The 15,852-nt window shown below is 53.0% G+C and overlaps 1 protein-coding gene across 1 annotated transcript; it reads left to right on the top strand.

The window, feature by feature from the left end:
* On the top strand, window positions 1-1,343 carry HOXD4 (homeobox D4). Its single transcript, XM_032419803.1, has 2 exons — window positions 1-436; window positions 1,003-1,343. Exons 1-2 carry the CDS (start codon window positions 1-3, stop codon window positions 1,341-1,343), a joined length of 777 nt encoding a protein of 258 aa, XP_032275694.1.
* Window positions 1,344-15,852: the final 14,509 nt, after the last annotated feature.

Here is a 15,852-nt window from a genome sequence, read left to right as displayed (position 1 = left end):
ATGGCCATGAGTTCGTATATGGTGAACTCCAAGTATGTGGACCCCAAGTTCCCTCCGTGCGAGGAATATTTGCAGGGCGGCTACCTAGGCGAGCAGGGCGCCGACTACTACGGCGGTGGCGTGCAGGGTGCAGACTTCCAGCCCCCGGGGCTCTACCCACGGCCCGACTTCGGTGAGCAGACCTTCGGAGGTGGCGGCCCTGGGCCCGGCTCCGCGCTGCCCACACGGGGTCACGGACAAGAAGCCAGTGGCCCCGGCGGCCACTACGGAGCCCCAGGAGAGCCGTGCCCCGCGCCCCCCGCGCCCCCGCCCGCGCCCCTGCCCAGCGCCCGGGCCTGCAGCCAGCCGGGCGGCCCCAAGCAGCCGCCCCCCGGGACGGCACTCAAGCAGCCCGCCGTGGTCTACCCGTGGATGAAGAAGGTGCACGTGAATTCGGGTAAGGCACAGCCCAGCGACCTCTCAGTCCCCACCCCAGCCTGGAGGCCTGGGCCCCTGGGAGGGGGTGCGAGTGGGTGGGGGCGTGTGGGGCTTCAATGGGCGCCGCAATTACTCTCTCCATAAATTTTTATAGCTGAGGGAGCAGGCCGGGACCATGTGGCTGGCTGCTGGGCTGTGGGCGAAAAAGGGGGTGGAGATGGGGGTGGGGTGGGGGAGGACTCCATTTTCAGAGCGGAGGGAACCTGGTAAAGGAGAGGGGGGTTTCTAAATGCTTGGGAATTCTGGAGCTTGCGGCCGGGCCGGGGAGATTGGAGCACATTTGGGGATCCCCGCCCGGGAGCCTGGGGGAGTTGGTGGGTGTGAGGGTGGGTGGGAGTGAGCGTGTGTGTGCGTGCGCGCGGGGCAGGGGGGACCGGAGGGCGGGAGGGAGGAAGGGAGCCGGCTGGGGAGTGTGCGGGGAGGGCCGCGGGGCCTCGGGGCGCGCCAGGAAGTGAGCGGCAGTGGCGAGGGGCCTAACGAGTGGCTGGGCGCTGACCTGACCGTGCTGTCTGTTTTGTCTCGCAGTGAACCCCAACTACACTGGCGGGGAGCCCAAGCGGTCCCGGACGGCCTACACCCGGCAGCAAGTCCTAGAACTGGAAAAGGAATTTCATTTTAACAGGTATCTGACGCGGCGCCGTCGGATTGAAATTGCTCACACCCTGTGTCTGTCCGAGCGCCAGATCAAGATCTGGTTCCAGAACCGGAGGATGAAGTGGAAAAAAGACCACAAGCTGCCCAACACCAAAGGCAGGTCCTCGTCCTCGTCCTCCTCTTCTTCCTCCTCCTGCTCTTCTTCAGCTGCTCCCGGCCAACATTTGCAGCCTCTGGCCAAGGACCACCACACGGACCTGACGACCTTATAGACGTGGGGACCCTGGGCCCATTCCTCCCTGCGCTCCCGGCTGAGCCGAAGCTGCGGGGGCAGGCCGGGCTTGCTGTCACCTCCCTGGGCTCTAAGGTACTGTGGGGTGGACCTGGGACACGCAGGCCGCCCTCGGACTAGGTTAGCATCCTGCCCGAGGGCAGCCCCCTCCCTGGAGCGGGATGGGGGTGGGAGGGGGGCGGGATTCTCTCTCTGAGTACATTATCATATGGCAGGAGCTACTGAGAACATAAACCTTGGCGAGTTATTAAACTTATGAAAATCTCTGCTGTTGGATTTTGAATTTGCAAATGAAGGTTGGATACTTTATACCAGCTTGAATCTGAACGTCCTCCCCCACCCCACCCCTCCAGGGATCTTTGTGGTTTAATAATGTGGGGGAGTTGAGGCAGAAGGTTGGCCACCCTATGCCAGGTGCTTTCAGGGGAAACAGGAGAGCTGGGCCAGGATTTCTGAACTTTCTGGGTTATCTGTATCATTTCCAGTGTGAGAAAAAGTATTTTGCTCCCAGTGGCCCCATGCCCAAAGAAACGAGTCTAAGAAGAAAGTGGAAACGGGTTATTTTATGTTTAGATTATATTTGCTTAAATATTTATTTGTTGGGGGATGGGGAACAGAAATAACTGACATCTTAATGCCAAAAATCTTGAGACGGTGAGAGGAGCTGAGTTTCAGGGAGGAGAATCAGAGATGCGTGGACTAACTTCTGGCTCTAACCGGCATTTTGAACTCCACCCCCCTCCCCACTCCCCGGAAATGTGTGTAGGGGGCCCTTAACCCTTTTAGAAGGAAGCAAAGGGTCCACTCAGAGTGGAGTTCTTGAAAATATATTTCCACATGTGCTTTTTTCAGCACTGTGCTTACAACTAGTTCTGGGTGATTAAAGAAAAGGGAAAAGAAAGAAACAAATGGTCCAACATTTTTCCTTCTGGGGAAAGAAAACAAAACCTCTATGTTCTGGGTCATTAGATAATGACTGAATTTTCTGTTCCAACTGGATTCCAAATGCTGGATTCCAAATAACCCATATAGCGGTTTTCTTATAGGAATTGGTGTACGCCTATATGGGAGAGGGGGTGTGTAGTGGGGAGAAAGTGGGAAAATAGGGGAATCTTGCTTTAAAAAGGAGAGAGAAAACTGATTGAATCTAGAAGTCCACAAAAGTTGGTCTTAGGGTTTTTTTTTTCCTGAAGTTTTTATTTTTTAAACAGATGTAAGGAAGTTTTTCTCAACACATGAATTAGAAGCAGAAATTGTAAAAGTATAAAAGTTTCAGGCCCTCTTCCTTGCCTTGAAGAATGGTGGTTTAAGAACAATCACTCTCAAACAACAAGAGTGATGTTCTTCAGTCATTTTTCTTATGCCTTGCCTGAGAAGGGTTCAAAGCTCATTTTTCTAAAATGCTGACCCTTAAGGATAAGGGGGGAAGGAGTCAAAGGTAATCGCCAGAGTTCATATACTCAAATGAAACAAGACTTTGGAAGTTTAAACCCCAAAGCCTCGGGCTCCAAAAAGAAACCCCTGGTTGTAGCTACAGAAAAGTGACAAAAGGGGGTGGGGGGGAAAGGGATGAGCTTGAAAGAGAGATTCAGAACTGGAGGTATTTTTTTCAGTGCTTCAGAACACTTTAGAAGGTGCGGAGGTAATTTTTTAAAATATATTTAGGTGGAGGGAGAAAAAAGAGTTTTTCTGCATGCATGTTCTTTGGTGTCTCCTGAGAGCTGAGAGCAGGTATTCACTGGAGTCCCTAGGCTGAAATTCCACTTCTCTAAAGTATCTTCCAAGCCTTGGTCTTTTGTATTAGACCCTGGGGACAGCTCTTTGTTCCTCCTTGGGGTGAGCCTGGCTCTCAGACTTGCACATGGCAATACTTGAATATCGCCACGTCGGGATATTAAAGATGGATATTCCTGCATTATTCGCATCATTGTTTCTATGACAAAAAGCAAAGAGTCCATACATAGTCAAGACGTCTTTTTTCTGACGCCCTCACGTTGAGAAGCTGAAAAGGTATTTTACTGAAGTTCGGCTAAATTACAGAATCAGGTTCATCCAGAGGACAAATTTTCTATTCGATTAGCTGTATTTCAGCCGGGAGGACTGACCTCTAAACCCTTAACCTTTTGGACTCTAACTACCCTTCTCTTCTTTTTTTTCCCCTCTAACATGGAGAGCAGTCTTTGGATGTAGCATTTGAAAAGAGCCGCTTTGGTTAGGCAAGTTGGAAAGTTGCTAAGATTCTTTCCTAAGGCCCAAATCTGTGAATATATTGAACCTTCTCCTTGGGAGGGGGAAAAAGTATATATTTTCACAACACCCAATTACATATATATTATAGAGTATTATATAGATTTCCCCCTTCCCAGAAGTTCAGGTTATTCACCCTAGCTTCAGACCAAATGCCAAAACTGCATAGCTGCCTTCATCCATGCCCCAGAGGAAAGCCAAGAGGCATGTTTTGATGAAGAAAACCCAAGCTCCTTCTCCAACGTAGCCCCACTACTTTGAAAAGTAACTTAATCAGAGAAACAACTTCTTTGTTTATAAGTCTCTGTTCTCCTCAGTTTCCAGGGATTGTCTTTTGAAATGTTAATGGAGCCTGGATGGCCCAGGGGGCAGCCCTCAACCCTGTGGTCCCAATTGGACCCCAGCGTCCATTTGGGCCCACAGGAGTGGGGCAGGAAAGAAGCAGAGCCTCCCGCAACCACCACCACCAAAGGGCAGGGAAGGAAATGAGTTTCCATCTGGGAACGTACTCTGGAGAGACCTAGATGTGGAAAGGAGCAGTGCCCATTTGCTTTTATTTGTTTCCAGTTTGTTCCCCCAAATATGAGCCAGAAGTGTTTGTTTTGGTGTTGTTGTTGTTGTTGTTTTTAAAGCTGTGTTGGGGTCGTGACTGGGGAGGAGTGAAGTGTTTACTGAGGACATTGCTCCTCAGACTCCCATCTCACTTTGTCCATTGCAGCCTTTTGTTGGGAGATGACATTGTCAGTCAGCCCCATGGTGTCTGTTCACACAAGATGCTTTTTTAATAGAATTGACCAATGTTCTGCTGCCACTGATTAAAGTATTATTTATACTAATTGTTGCCTGTAGTTTTGATGTAATTCATTGATCTATATTTGAAATAATAAAAGGTGTAGCGAAATCTCCATCCTGTTTGGTGCCTCCACAGAAGCATTCTTCATTAAGTCTTCTAAAAGCTAACATTCAATATAAACAATTTATTTTATTATTTTCTGCATTGTGCCTGACATGTGAAGGTTAAACTGTGTAAGGGTTAGCAAATCTGTCATTGACCTGTCCCCCACACATACACGCTCCCAATTTGGCCACCATATTTTGTGAGCCTTGGGCAGCCTAAGCTTGGATTCAGGCTGCAGGGCATTATTTTTTGAAAGGAAAATAAGTAACTTCCTAGGCCAAAAGGAGGCTCCAGGTTGGCTCTCTGTGTGGCCCGGGTTAGCCCCAGACCCCTTCGGTCTCTCTTTGTTTTGTGGTGGGTGAGAGACTTCCCTGCACGCCCCCCCCCCCCAACTCTGGAAGAGTGCTGGGTTCTGGGCCAAGCCGGGACTGGCCAGTCAGTGTCTACTAGGACCAGACCCCTCTGGCCTCCAATCTTGGACTCCTACTTTTCCTGTGCTATTCAGCCCCACTGGGGCCTCCAGCACCTGCCCCTTCTTCCCCTGGAGCCCCCTCTGCCCTCCAGACGACAATAAACACTCCCCACTATAAAAAGTGGCGTGCGCTATTTTTTTTTCCGCGAGGGCTTTCTCTCGTCTTTGCCTCGCCTTGAAGAGTGGGCCAAGACAGGAGTCCCAAAATAGCTGGGGGAGCGGGGGGGGCTTGCTCGCGACAGGAAATGAGCAGAATGCATAAAATCAGACATGTGTCCTTAATATATGGAAGGGCTCGCCTCAGACGCGTGGACATGTGTATTTATAAGTGTGCAGACAGAAGTTTAAATATTCAGACACATTTTATGATTGTCCTCTGCCCGTCTTCTGGGTAATGGCTCCTCCTGTGCCCACCAATACATCAATACCGTTGTGTGTATTGAATCACGGGCAGGGACGAGGAGGAAGCGAGTCCATAGCCGAGCCCGCTTGAGTACAGTACAGTAAATCGGGACCCTCGGCAGACGGCGCTTCCCGCCCGCCCGCCATGTTGGGGAGCCCTCCCTGCCCCCCGCGCCTGGCTGGGCGGCCGGGGCTCGCCGGCAGCCGGGGGAGGGCCTTTCATAACCCGGAGAATTTTCAAAGTGCGAGGAAGATGATAAGAATAGATTTCTACAAGTCCCGACCACGTGATTGGCGAAATAATTAATTCAGCACGTCCCTTAAGAAACACGGAGTCGTCATTAATCTGCCACGCAAAGGGCTCTCTCCGACTTGGAAAGTGCAGGGATCCCAAGAATATCACCCGCCGAGGGGGGCCGCGCGGCGCCCCCAGCCCTCCACCCTCGGCCCCCAGTGGCGGGCGCGGGAGCGCGGCCAGCAGGTAAATATTTTGGCGACTTTTATTTCTTCAGATTTAAATCCTTAATGAACTTAGCTGTCAGGGCCGCTGACAAATAGTTCCCTTTGCTTCCTGATTTGGAACCGCGCGCCGGCGAGAAGTTGTTAGTGGCTTGGATGGTGACCTTTGGTTCAGCAAAGCTTTGCACTTATGAAAAATTACTGAGAGCGGCCGAGTGTGTGTATGTGAGCGCGAGAGGGGGTGTGTGTCAGCATGTGGGGGTGTGCGAGAGGCGAGGGGCGAGGGGCCGAGGGGGCGAGGGGGCGAGGGTGCGCGCGGGCTGCTCCGAAACAACAGGAGTTGTAAAAAACCCGCCCGGCTGGGGGACGCGCCTGGCGCACGCGGGCCGAGGTTGCCCGATCGCCTGTGTCTACCGGGAACAATGGTCGCTGTCACGGCATCTGCTGCCTATTCTTAAACTGGTGAGAAAAGGCCCCGGCCCTCTTTTCAAGCGAGGGTCGTAAATTTTTCTTTGCGTCATAATAGAAGGCTATAAAATCGAGTTGAAATTTTACCCCAGGCAGGTTTTAACCAACAGATAATGATTTCCGAGTTGCTTCTCCCACTCCCCTCCTTTCCCACCCAAGCTCTGCTGCTTCTGTCACCCCCGCAAGGAGTTTCTCCTTTCCCCTTTATCTTTGTATTTTTAATTTGGGCGAAGATCTAAAATAAAGGCACGGGTTGGAAGTCCCTGCCTCTGGAGTGAGAGACCCTGGGGCGAAAGGAAGCCTGCGGCAGGGAAATGCGGGAGAGGCCAGGTCGAGGTGCAAAGGCTGTCTGTCCTGTCGCCTCCCATTCCAGTCTTTTTTCTCCCACCCTCCACGGAGAGATCTGCGGTCCCACTAGCCACTCCGCTCCCACCCCACCCCACCCCCAGCTTGCCGGGGGATCTGGGTTGGGGCAGCAGCCGGCTTTCTCCTCCTCCAGCTCGCAACTCAGGGCCAGGGCCGGGGAGGAGAGCCTCTTTATTCGCCTCCTTCCCTCCCGTTGGCTTTGAGGATGATTTCCGCTGGCTGGAGCTGGCTGTGTTTGGTAGTTGTTTTGGGATTGTGTGTATGTTTTGATTTCTTTTTTGGTGTGTGTATATTTCCCCGTCAGGACAGAGACAAAGTTTCCTCCGCTATAAATTATACATTCAAACAATAATACATTAATTCAATTATTCAAAGATGACAAATGTTTATGTGCTTTGCAAGTGACTCCGACGCAGATTCCGGGCGCTTTCTCTGAGCTGCTTGCGTTTTTCTCAATGAGAATTGGCTTCCCTCCCACCCCAACCCCACCCACCCCAACCCACCTGAACATCCCCTGGTAGGCCCAGAGAGGAACCCACAAAAGCCTCCCCAGCCCCGCTGGCAGCCCGGCAGCCAACAGCCTCCCAGGTCCTGGGCTTGGCGGGCACCGGCCCGGGCTATTTTATCAGTGTGACAATTGCCCGGGTTGATGTGATAAATCATCGTAAGTAATTCCTGAAAGGGTGCGAGGCTGTTGGGGGCCGGGCGAGGACTGTAAATCTTTCCGGTTTATTGCTCTATGAACATATGCTCCGATTGAAGAAGGCTTAGATCCTTTCCTGGAGACAAATTCCCGCAAATCGGCCCCCCTCTTTGGCAGGAGATTAACACTTGCTGCGGGCCCGTTGCTTGGCCCTTGGCGGGAGGCTAGGGGGCGGAATCCTCTGGGTGGGGGTGAACTGGGGGCACCTACGGTCCGGCCTCAGGAGGCCGCCCGAGTGGGCCTCCAGCCAGGCCTGGCCAGGTGAACAAAAGGAGGAGCTCCCTGACAGGTCTGGGGGCTCGAGCCTGGGACCTGTCCTCGGGGACTTCCTGTGCTTCTGAAGGGGGGGGGGGATGAGGAGGACTTTACCCCCTTCTCCCCAGCTCTTCTGGGGCTGCCGAGCACATTCACATTCGCCTTCGCCTGTCGGAGACCTTGCAAGCGGCGACAGGGCATCTGCTCCGTGCCCGATGCCGTTGAGAAGCAGAACTGGCCATGAAAACGAGACTTCGGGGATGGGGTGGAGATTCCCGCATGGTGCGGGATTCCGGGGTGCAGGTCGGGCCGGGAGAGGGCCATGGGGCTCTTGGCAGGCTAGGACCTGGAGGCTGGTCGCTCACCCTGGCCGGGAGCTTAACTCTTTCTCACACGCAGAATTGTTAGCGTGAATTCCGCCCGACCGCTCGGAGAGTGCTGGGTACAGGTACCGATGTAGTATTTCTAAACAGAAGCTCCCTTGACTCCCAGATAAGCCCGACTAGGACTGATTTCGCAGGCTCCTCGCCTTCTTGGAGGCGCCGCAGGAAGCGGGAAGCCGCGGCCCGGCAGTCTCCGGGGCCTGCGGATCCCGTGGGCCGGCCCAGGTTCGGAGGCGCGCAGGTCTCGGCAAACAGCGGCTCCAGGCTGCGCCCGACCCGAGTGGAGTGCGCAAGACGCAGAGAGGGGAGGCCGCTACCGGTCTGGCCTGCTGCTTCTGCGCCTTTCCCGGCTCTCGGGAGCGGGGGCTCCTTCGCTGCGTCTGCGGAACGAGCAGTGGTGACGGTGGGGGGTGGGAGTGGGGGTGGGGTTTCCCCGGGGTGACCGGCCGGGTCTGGGAGCTGGAGTCACCCACCTTAGGGCCGGAGTCTGCGCTGTGCCACAACTAATTGCCTCGTCCGGGGAGGGGGAGAGAAGCGCGTCCGCCTAGGCGGAGCCTTGCCTGGGTGCGTGCGGATGCGAGGTATCAGGCTCGGCCGGCCGGGGAGCTAAGGGAACCTTGGGACTCTGATGCTCCACAGCCGCCTCCGGAGAGGCCTCTGAGAGGCAGCCTCTAAAATTTCCAATCCGTGGGCCAGTCCGGTGGAAAGCTGGGCCAGGGTCAGAGGTCGTGGGGGGAGAGACTCTCTGCGCCCCCATCCCACTGCCGGCGGCCAGGCTGGGGCGGGGTTGGTCCCGAGCTGCGAGATAGGGGCTTTCTTTCGGCTCCTTGCCCACCCGTGTCTGCTCCGGGGAATGGGCCCAGATCCCACGCTTCCTGCCCCTCCTCCAAGCCCCCCGGCCTGGCTGCGCTCCGGGGCTGGATGGCGTGAAAGTTTCAGCCTCAATCAGTACAATCTTCCCTCGGGGTCACGTGAACAAATATGCTCGCATTTGAAGGCAGCGTCTGTATTTCCCGACTATGAGGGGGTTTCCGGGGCTCTCTCCAAATCCAGAAAGGGCCACATTCCGAAAGCAAAACAAACCCCGAGCTCTGGGGGGTCTGGGAGGGCTGGGCAGGAACCCAGGAGTGGGTGGGGGCGCGGGTGGCCGCCGCTCTGGGCCTGGGAGCGGACAGGCGGGCGGGTGGACCGACGGGCGCGCAGCGCGGGCGAAGCCAGCTCGGGACTACGAACTCGTTCCTCCTGCGTTTATTGGTAGTTGAACCTCAGCCTGGTTCCGTTCTACCGGGAATTCCGTGTCTTCGGGTATATGGCCGCGTCTGCGAGCGCGCAAGACCAGGGTTGGGACAGTGTTGTCTGCAGACAAAGGGGGAAGGCTAGCTCTGCCCCCCACTGGCGCCCACTCTGAGGCCGAGGACACCAGGTTTATGATAAATTGGGATCCAGGTAAGCAATTGCATGACAAAATGGAAATCTTTGGGCACCGGGCTGCTTGCTGCCCTGAATGGGATACTAAATATGATTTATTTTGTGTAATCTGTGATCTTGATTATTGCCAATTGGTGAGGCAGTCCGCGTAGACCTAGATACACTTCTACATATACATCGAGGACGGTGATTAATCGTAAGGAGGTGCGCTTTGTGGGGATGCTCCCCTCCTACCCAAAGGTTAGGAGGACACACTACCTTGCCAGGGTTGGGGGGTGCTGGCTGATGGCATGGTTGGAGAGGGAGGAGGTGGTAGTTTGAGGAGAGGGTCGGTGAGGGGGGTCGGGGGCTGGAGGAAGTATTTTGGGGGTATATGTGCAGTTATGAGAATGGGCTGGAAAATGAAATGAATAAAAAGAAACTTTTTTTACACTGTCACTGCCAAAGTAAGATGGAGCGTCATATTAATTCCATGTCTTGGGCTGCCTGGCTGGGCACAGGCAGGTTGATTTATATGTATTTAAAATAAACTCTGTGACCAGCCAGCTCCCTGCATTGTTCTGGGAGCTAGCTCTACATACGCACGCCTTTATCTCTTGCTGCTGGCTTAATATTTTTTTCCTTTAGAGGTTAAGGTGCTACTCAAGCTTCTCCCCCAAATTCAAGAGAACCCCCAAACTACTCAGAAGAGTTTGAGAGGCTCCTCCACATGTCCCCTCACTAATCTGGGTTTTGGCTTCCATGGTGTCAGAGAAAAGATTTAGGGCTCCTGAGTTCTTCTCCCCAAAGAACCGAGGATGAAAGCTAAATCATATTTTGGCTTCTGCATCTCTTGCATCCTTTTGTTTACTGGATCCCACGGCTCCTGGCTGGAGGAGGACAGGACAATTCATCCTGGGCTTTTCCGGGGCCAAAGCCCAAGTAAGCAGCTCCCTGAGTCCAAGAGAGCAGCTCCAGGCTCGTGGGAATGCCACACGGCCGGGCCAGACTGGGCCTCTATGGGGAAGGGTCCCAGAAAGCAAGGAGCAGTCCCTTAGCCTAGGTTGGGACAGGCCCCCCAGCCAGAGACTTCCAAGGGCATCGCCATCAAAGGAGAGCAGTAAAGTTGTTTTGTCAATCGCCTGCTCTTGGCTCCATCAGAACTTAAAATCGCTGGACATTTTTCTTCTCCTGCTGCCTTGGAGCAGCGCGCCTGCCAACTTAGTCAGCTGAATCCAATTACTGCGAGCAGCATTTCATTTGGCCCCATGGAGCACTCACTTATAACTTCCCCGAAAATTTCAATAATCCGCACCAAGGCTCCCTATCCTAAAGACTTTTCCCGGGGATGCTGGTGGGGGTTGGGGTATAGGGCCGGGTCTGCCTTGGACCAGCTCTTCGTTGACAGCTCGCAGATAGGGATCCCTCCTGCTCTCCCAGTTTCTGGCTGTGGAAAGGGTACTTGAGCTGGTGGCTCAGAGCCAGCCGGGTTAAGCCTGTGATTCTGGGCAAGCAGGAGGCTGATGTTGGGCCTGTGCTGGACGGTGGGTGGGCTAGGCAGGGAACGTGGGAGAAGGCAGTGGGGACTCTGGGTGGCCCAACTTTGTCCCCCTTGGGGTCCTTTTTCTCTTTCCCTTCCCAAGCCTCCTGCACCAGAGTGCAGGGTGCACAGGGCATCCCAGGGTGCCCGGGAGCGCACTGACCCTGTCCCTCCATGGCTGGGAAAACAAAATCTAGCTGCGGGCGGCACAGGGTCGGCCCTGGTGGCCTCCCAGTTTAGCTCTCTTCTCAGGGAAGATCCTACTTTTAAAGAACCCTCTTTTTTTTAAAAAAAAATAAATAAATAAAACAGTCAAGCAGCAAAAGTTGATGTCCGTTCCCGTGAATGTATCATATAAAGTGGCTTCAGGGTTCGCCAGTCAGGTCTGAGGACCTGGGTACAGCGCGCCCCCACTGCGCAGCCCTCAGGGCAGCCCCGGCAGCCTGGGCCCCCTGGGCCTGAGGCTGGCTGGGAAGCCGGAGCCCGGCACGATATCAGGAGCCCTGCCAGGCCGGGATCTCTCCGAGGCGCTTCCGTTGGGTGTTCATTAAGGGTGAGTTATTGCCGTGTGAGCCAAAGGTCACTTCAAAGGCTTATGGCTGCGTGCTCTGGTCTTTAGAAGGGACCGGAACGCTTTGTGTGGGGCTTTCTCCTGCGTGGTTTAGTGTTTGCAAACTACTGAGTCGACAAATTGCACAGGGCAGGCGCAAGAGGGGGGACTGTGTCTCTCCTTTCGCCTGACCTGCACGGGCAGCCGTTAGGCGCCCACAGTGCTGGGCAGCTTGGTCTGTTTCTGGGGGAGGGTGGAAGGGATGTTTGTTTCCTGGATGGTTTGCAGCCCGATCCCTACCCGGGAGTGGATGAGCAGCCCAGGCCGGGAGCGTGGTGGGTACCTACTGGAATAAAATAAATTCCGGGGAACCATTCCAGATACAATGTACAAACCAGGAAATAGAGCCCAGCTCCCGTTCCACTGGGGCTGAGTAGGACAGCCATTGACTAGGACCTACCCAGGCCTATCTACATATTCATCCTCTTTTTTTTCTGGTGCCCTCTGCTGTAGCCTTCCTCCCACCCCAATCCTGCAAGTTCTCTTTTGCTCCTAGGAGGGTGGGCTCAGCCTGGGGGATTAGGGCACCTGGAGCACTTAGAGCCTGGTTGAAGCGTTAGGAGAGAACTAATTCCCATTGTGCCTTTGACCCACTTGACCCACCCCCTGCCTGAGGGTTTGGCATTTTCCTCAGGTCGGAGCTCTTCCTTTCCCCATCCCGCCAAAGATTTTGTGTTAAAGTCCACTCATTCCCTAGAAGCCAACCAAATCTCCTTTCTGCCAGGGAGAAGGCGCCTGGAATGACTGCGGGCAACATATACAATAGTCACATTGATTATGACACCCTTAAAAGGGGTAAAGCCTCTCAACATGTGTGCATAAGAAAGAACCGGCTGCCACTGAGAGTTTTCCATTTTGTTCCAGATCTGCCTCAACAGAATATCAAAAGGAACCCAAAGAACCTAAAAAGAGTTACTGACAAAATTTGAGAACACACACATACACACACACACACAATTGTGGTGAGTAGTGTGATTTAAAAAAAAAAAAAATTCCACTACGTTTCCATCTGTCCTACAACTCAAGGTAGCCATCTCAGGATTCATACATCAAGACATAAAACAAAGGGCGGCTTTGAAGTGGATCACCTCAGTGTGAACTGCTGCCCGTTACATGATAACCGATCATCGGCCTTCAAATTTATGGCGCTTTAATGGGGTGAGCCCAGTGCCTTAAATGCAGGGTGTATTACGTATTGAGTTATCTGGGCTAAATAAGAATGATTTAGAAGGCGCGTCCAGGGCTTCCCATAGGGCAGAAGCAGCTCAGGCTGAGAGATGGAGAGAGCTCGGGCAGAAAGCTGTCCCAGCTCTGCAGCAAATATATCCCCACGGAGAACACCCGAAAAGGAGTGGTTTCGGAATCCCGAAGCAGCAAAGCCAACAGGGAGCAGGAATCGTTGCTATGTTCCAGCGAATTAACGGGGATGCCCAGCAAGAGTCTTGTCCGCCAAAAAGAGATCTGTGGGCTTCTGAGGCCCTGGTTTAGGAAGAAACAGGGAGAGAAGCCAAGGCCAAATGGAATCTTAGAAACATCTGAGAACAACAGAAACAACCGGCAAACCATCGCCTCCCCCTTCTCTTTCAACTTGCCCCGGCTCTATCGGTCCATAATTTACTACGATCGCCGAGCAAGTCACAGCCCGGCGACTGCCGCCCCCTCCCTCCCCAAGCCCCTCGGTTTTTCCCCGGCCCCGGCGGGCGAGCGAGCGCCGGGCCGGCCTCCGCGCATCCCCGTGAGCCTCCCGGCGTCCCCAGGCAGCGGCGGGCGGCAGGTCTTCGGCCCCCGGCGAGGCTGCGCGCGTGCGGTCCCGCGTCCGGCCGCCCGGCAGAGCTGCTCCGAGAGGCGGGCACTGGCCACTTTATATAATCCCCCTGCTCGCGGGGCGCGGGGCCGGGAAAAGTGCGGAGTAGGGAATTCCTTTGCTGCTCTTCCTCCTACGCGGAGCCTGTTTTCCACTTCTGAAAAGTGCCGGGCCTCGGGAAGTGTTTTTCTTTTCATTCCTTACTGGAGCGTTTACTGCCGCCGCGCTTGCAGTCATAAATTTTGTTACAAACCACAATGACAGGTGCATTGATATGCACCGTGAGAGCTCCAGCTGCTTAATAACCCCGTCCCCTGGCCGCTGTGAGCGCCTTTTATTTATTCGGTATCATATTAGGTATTGATCCCGGGCAGAATTAAGTGCAGTGAGCAAGTATCAGGGTTCGGCGGCTTCAGAGGCGCGGCGGGTGCTGCAGTCCAGCGCGGCCCAGGCGGCGGACGGTGGTCGCTTTGAGGCCGCCTTCCTTCTGGCTGGGGACCGTTTGGCCCTGCATTCCCAGCCTGCGGTTGGGCCTCCAAGCTGAGTTGGGCAACTTCCCGGGACCGCGAGAAAGGTCGAGCCAGACCCCGTTTAGTGCCCCTACCGTAGAAGGGGCCAGGGGTTGTGCCAGCGGGGTTCTGGGGAGGCTGCCCCGGCCGGTGCCCCGGGGGGTTGAGGGGAGGAGGCATGAGAGAAAAGGGCAGCTGAACACTTAGAAGACCGCCCCTCCCCCTACACGGGCTAGTCTTCACCCCAAGGCATTTGGGTCCCGGAGCAAAAATGAGCAGAGGTACCAAAGGGCGAAAAAAGAAAGCCTTTAAAAAAAGGGGGGGGGGTGTGATCGAAAAGATGAGCCACTGAACAGTTGACCATTGTCCAAGTGATTTATGACCCATTCCTGCTTTTTAAGTTCAAGCAGAGTTCACAGGAGTAGGGATTTCTGGAAAGAAATAAGCTTTTTTTTTTTTTTAAACCAGTTTTGTAACAATATTCTCGGGTTCTGCTTTAGGAGAGTTGGTTTCTCTGGGGCATTATAATATGGATGTGGGGGGAGGCTGCAAAGCCCTTTCTGGTGAGGAGAGGGCTACTGCCCTTGCTTCTGGGGCAGTAGACATTGGGGTGGTGGCTCATCATTGAGTGGGCCTTGAAATTCCTTAAGACAATGAAAACAGATGCAGGAGAACAGGCGCTGGGGTTTTTCATGAAGCTGCCAAGTATTTACACTTTTGAGACCCAGTACACAGAGCTTCTTCCAGGAATATGCCATAGGAACAAATATATATGTAAAGGCATCTGTTTCAAAGACCCGGTCAGTTCCTAAAGAAGCTATTTTAATGTGATTTGTCCACGTATTGAGATAAACTTGGTCAACCTGGGAGGTAAGGGGGGGGGGGTATTTTGCTTCCACAGTTGTAAACGAAATGACAGAAGCAGCAGTGAGTTCTGGTGATCTGAGTGTCAAATGTGACCATTTTGACATCCAGAGGGCCCACGGATTAAGACTGGAACCAGGATCCCAGAAAAGTCCAGAAACAACTAAACCCGGAGTACCCAGTCCTTTGGCTTGGGAGCAAACACATAAATATTAGTCACAGGATGAGGATGTAACTTTCCATTTGATATTCAGGAACTTTAATAGTCAGAGGATGATATAGAAAATGAATGAAAAAGAAAGATTAAGACCAGCTTTGCTTAGGTAGATATCTTAACTGCATACATTTAAGGACAATAATAGAAACAATTCCTAAAACACATCCTGGTATTCTATTATCCCATTGAAAAGGGCCTGTGTCTTATCAAGATAAATGCCAGATTCACTTATATTTTAATACAAAATGGGCAACAATACTACCAAACAAAGGCTAATATGAAGAATTTTAAAAATTGGGCTCTTTGGTGAAAGTGGAGGATAAATGAGGGAAGGGAGGAGTGGTTTTGATCCTAGTGGTCAAATCCATTAGGCCACATAAGTTGTCTAGACAATGTGGTCCATCATGATGACCATGATGGAAGCCCAGGGAGTTTTGAGGAAGGAAAGGTGCCTGAAAGAGGAGATCAAGAATTAAGACCAGGGAGCTGACCTATGAGTTTTCTTTATCAAGCAGACAAAAGTGGTTGAATGGTATTAGTTATACTTTAACTCCTTAGGAGCCTTTCAGGAGAAGGGGGTGGGGTGGGTGAGAAGGAAAACCCCCATCAAGAATCAGAGGACACAAAAGGGAGAGAGTTTTTCTTAGTTTTTTTCTTCTTATTCTAATTCTGGGTCCATTCATCATGGCAGAAGAAGTTCTCTCATTGGTTGTGGAGTGGGTGGAGGTGGGGTGCCATGGATGATCCAGAGCAGAGGTCAATAATAATATATATTTACACAATAGATGCAGGGTAAAAATGATAAAGTTATAATATAAAGCATTCTATGTTCACCCATGCTCCATGCATTCAAATTCTAAATCTAGTATCCATTTAAAAGTAGTG

The sequence above is a fragment of the Phoca vitulina genome, unplaced genomic scaffold, assembly GCF_004348235.1.
Source record: "Phoca vitulina isolate PV1807 unplaced genomic scaffold, GSC_HSeal_1.0 scaffold1, whole genome shotgun sequence".
Taxonomy (NCBI): domain Eukaryota; kingdom Metazoa; phylum Chordata; class Mammalia; order Carnivora; family Phocidae; genus Phoca; species Phoca vitulina.
Note: the sequence above shows the minus strand (reverse complement) of the source record. Positions and strands in the feature narration are given on the sequence as shown.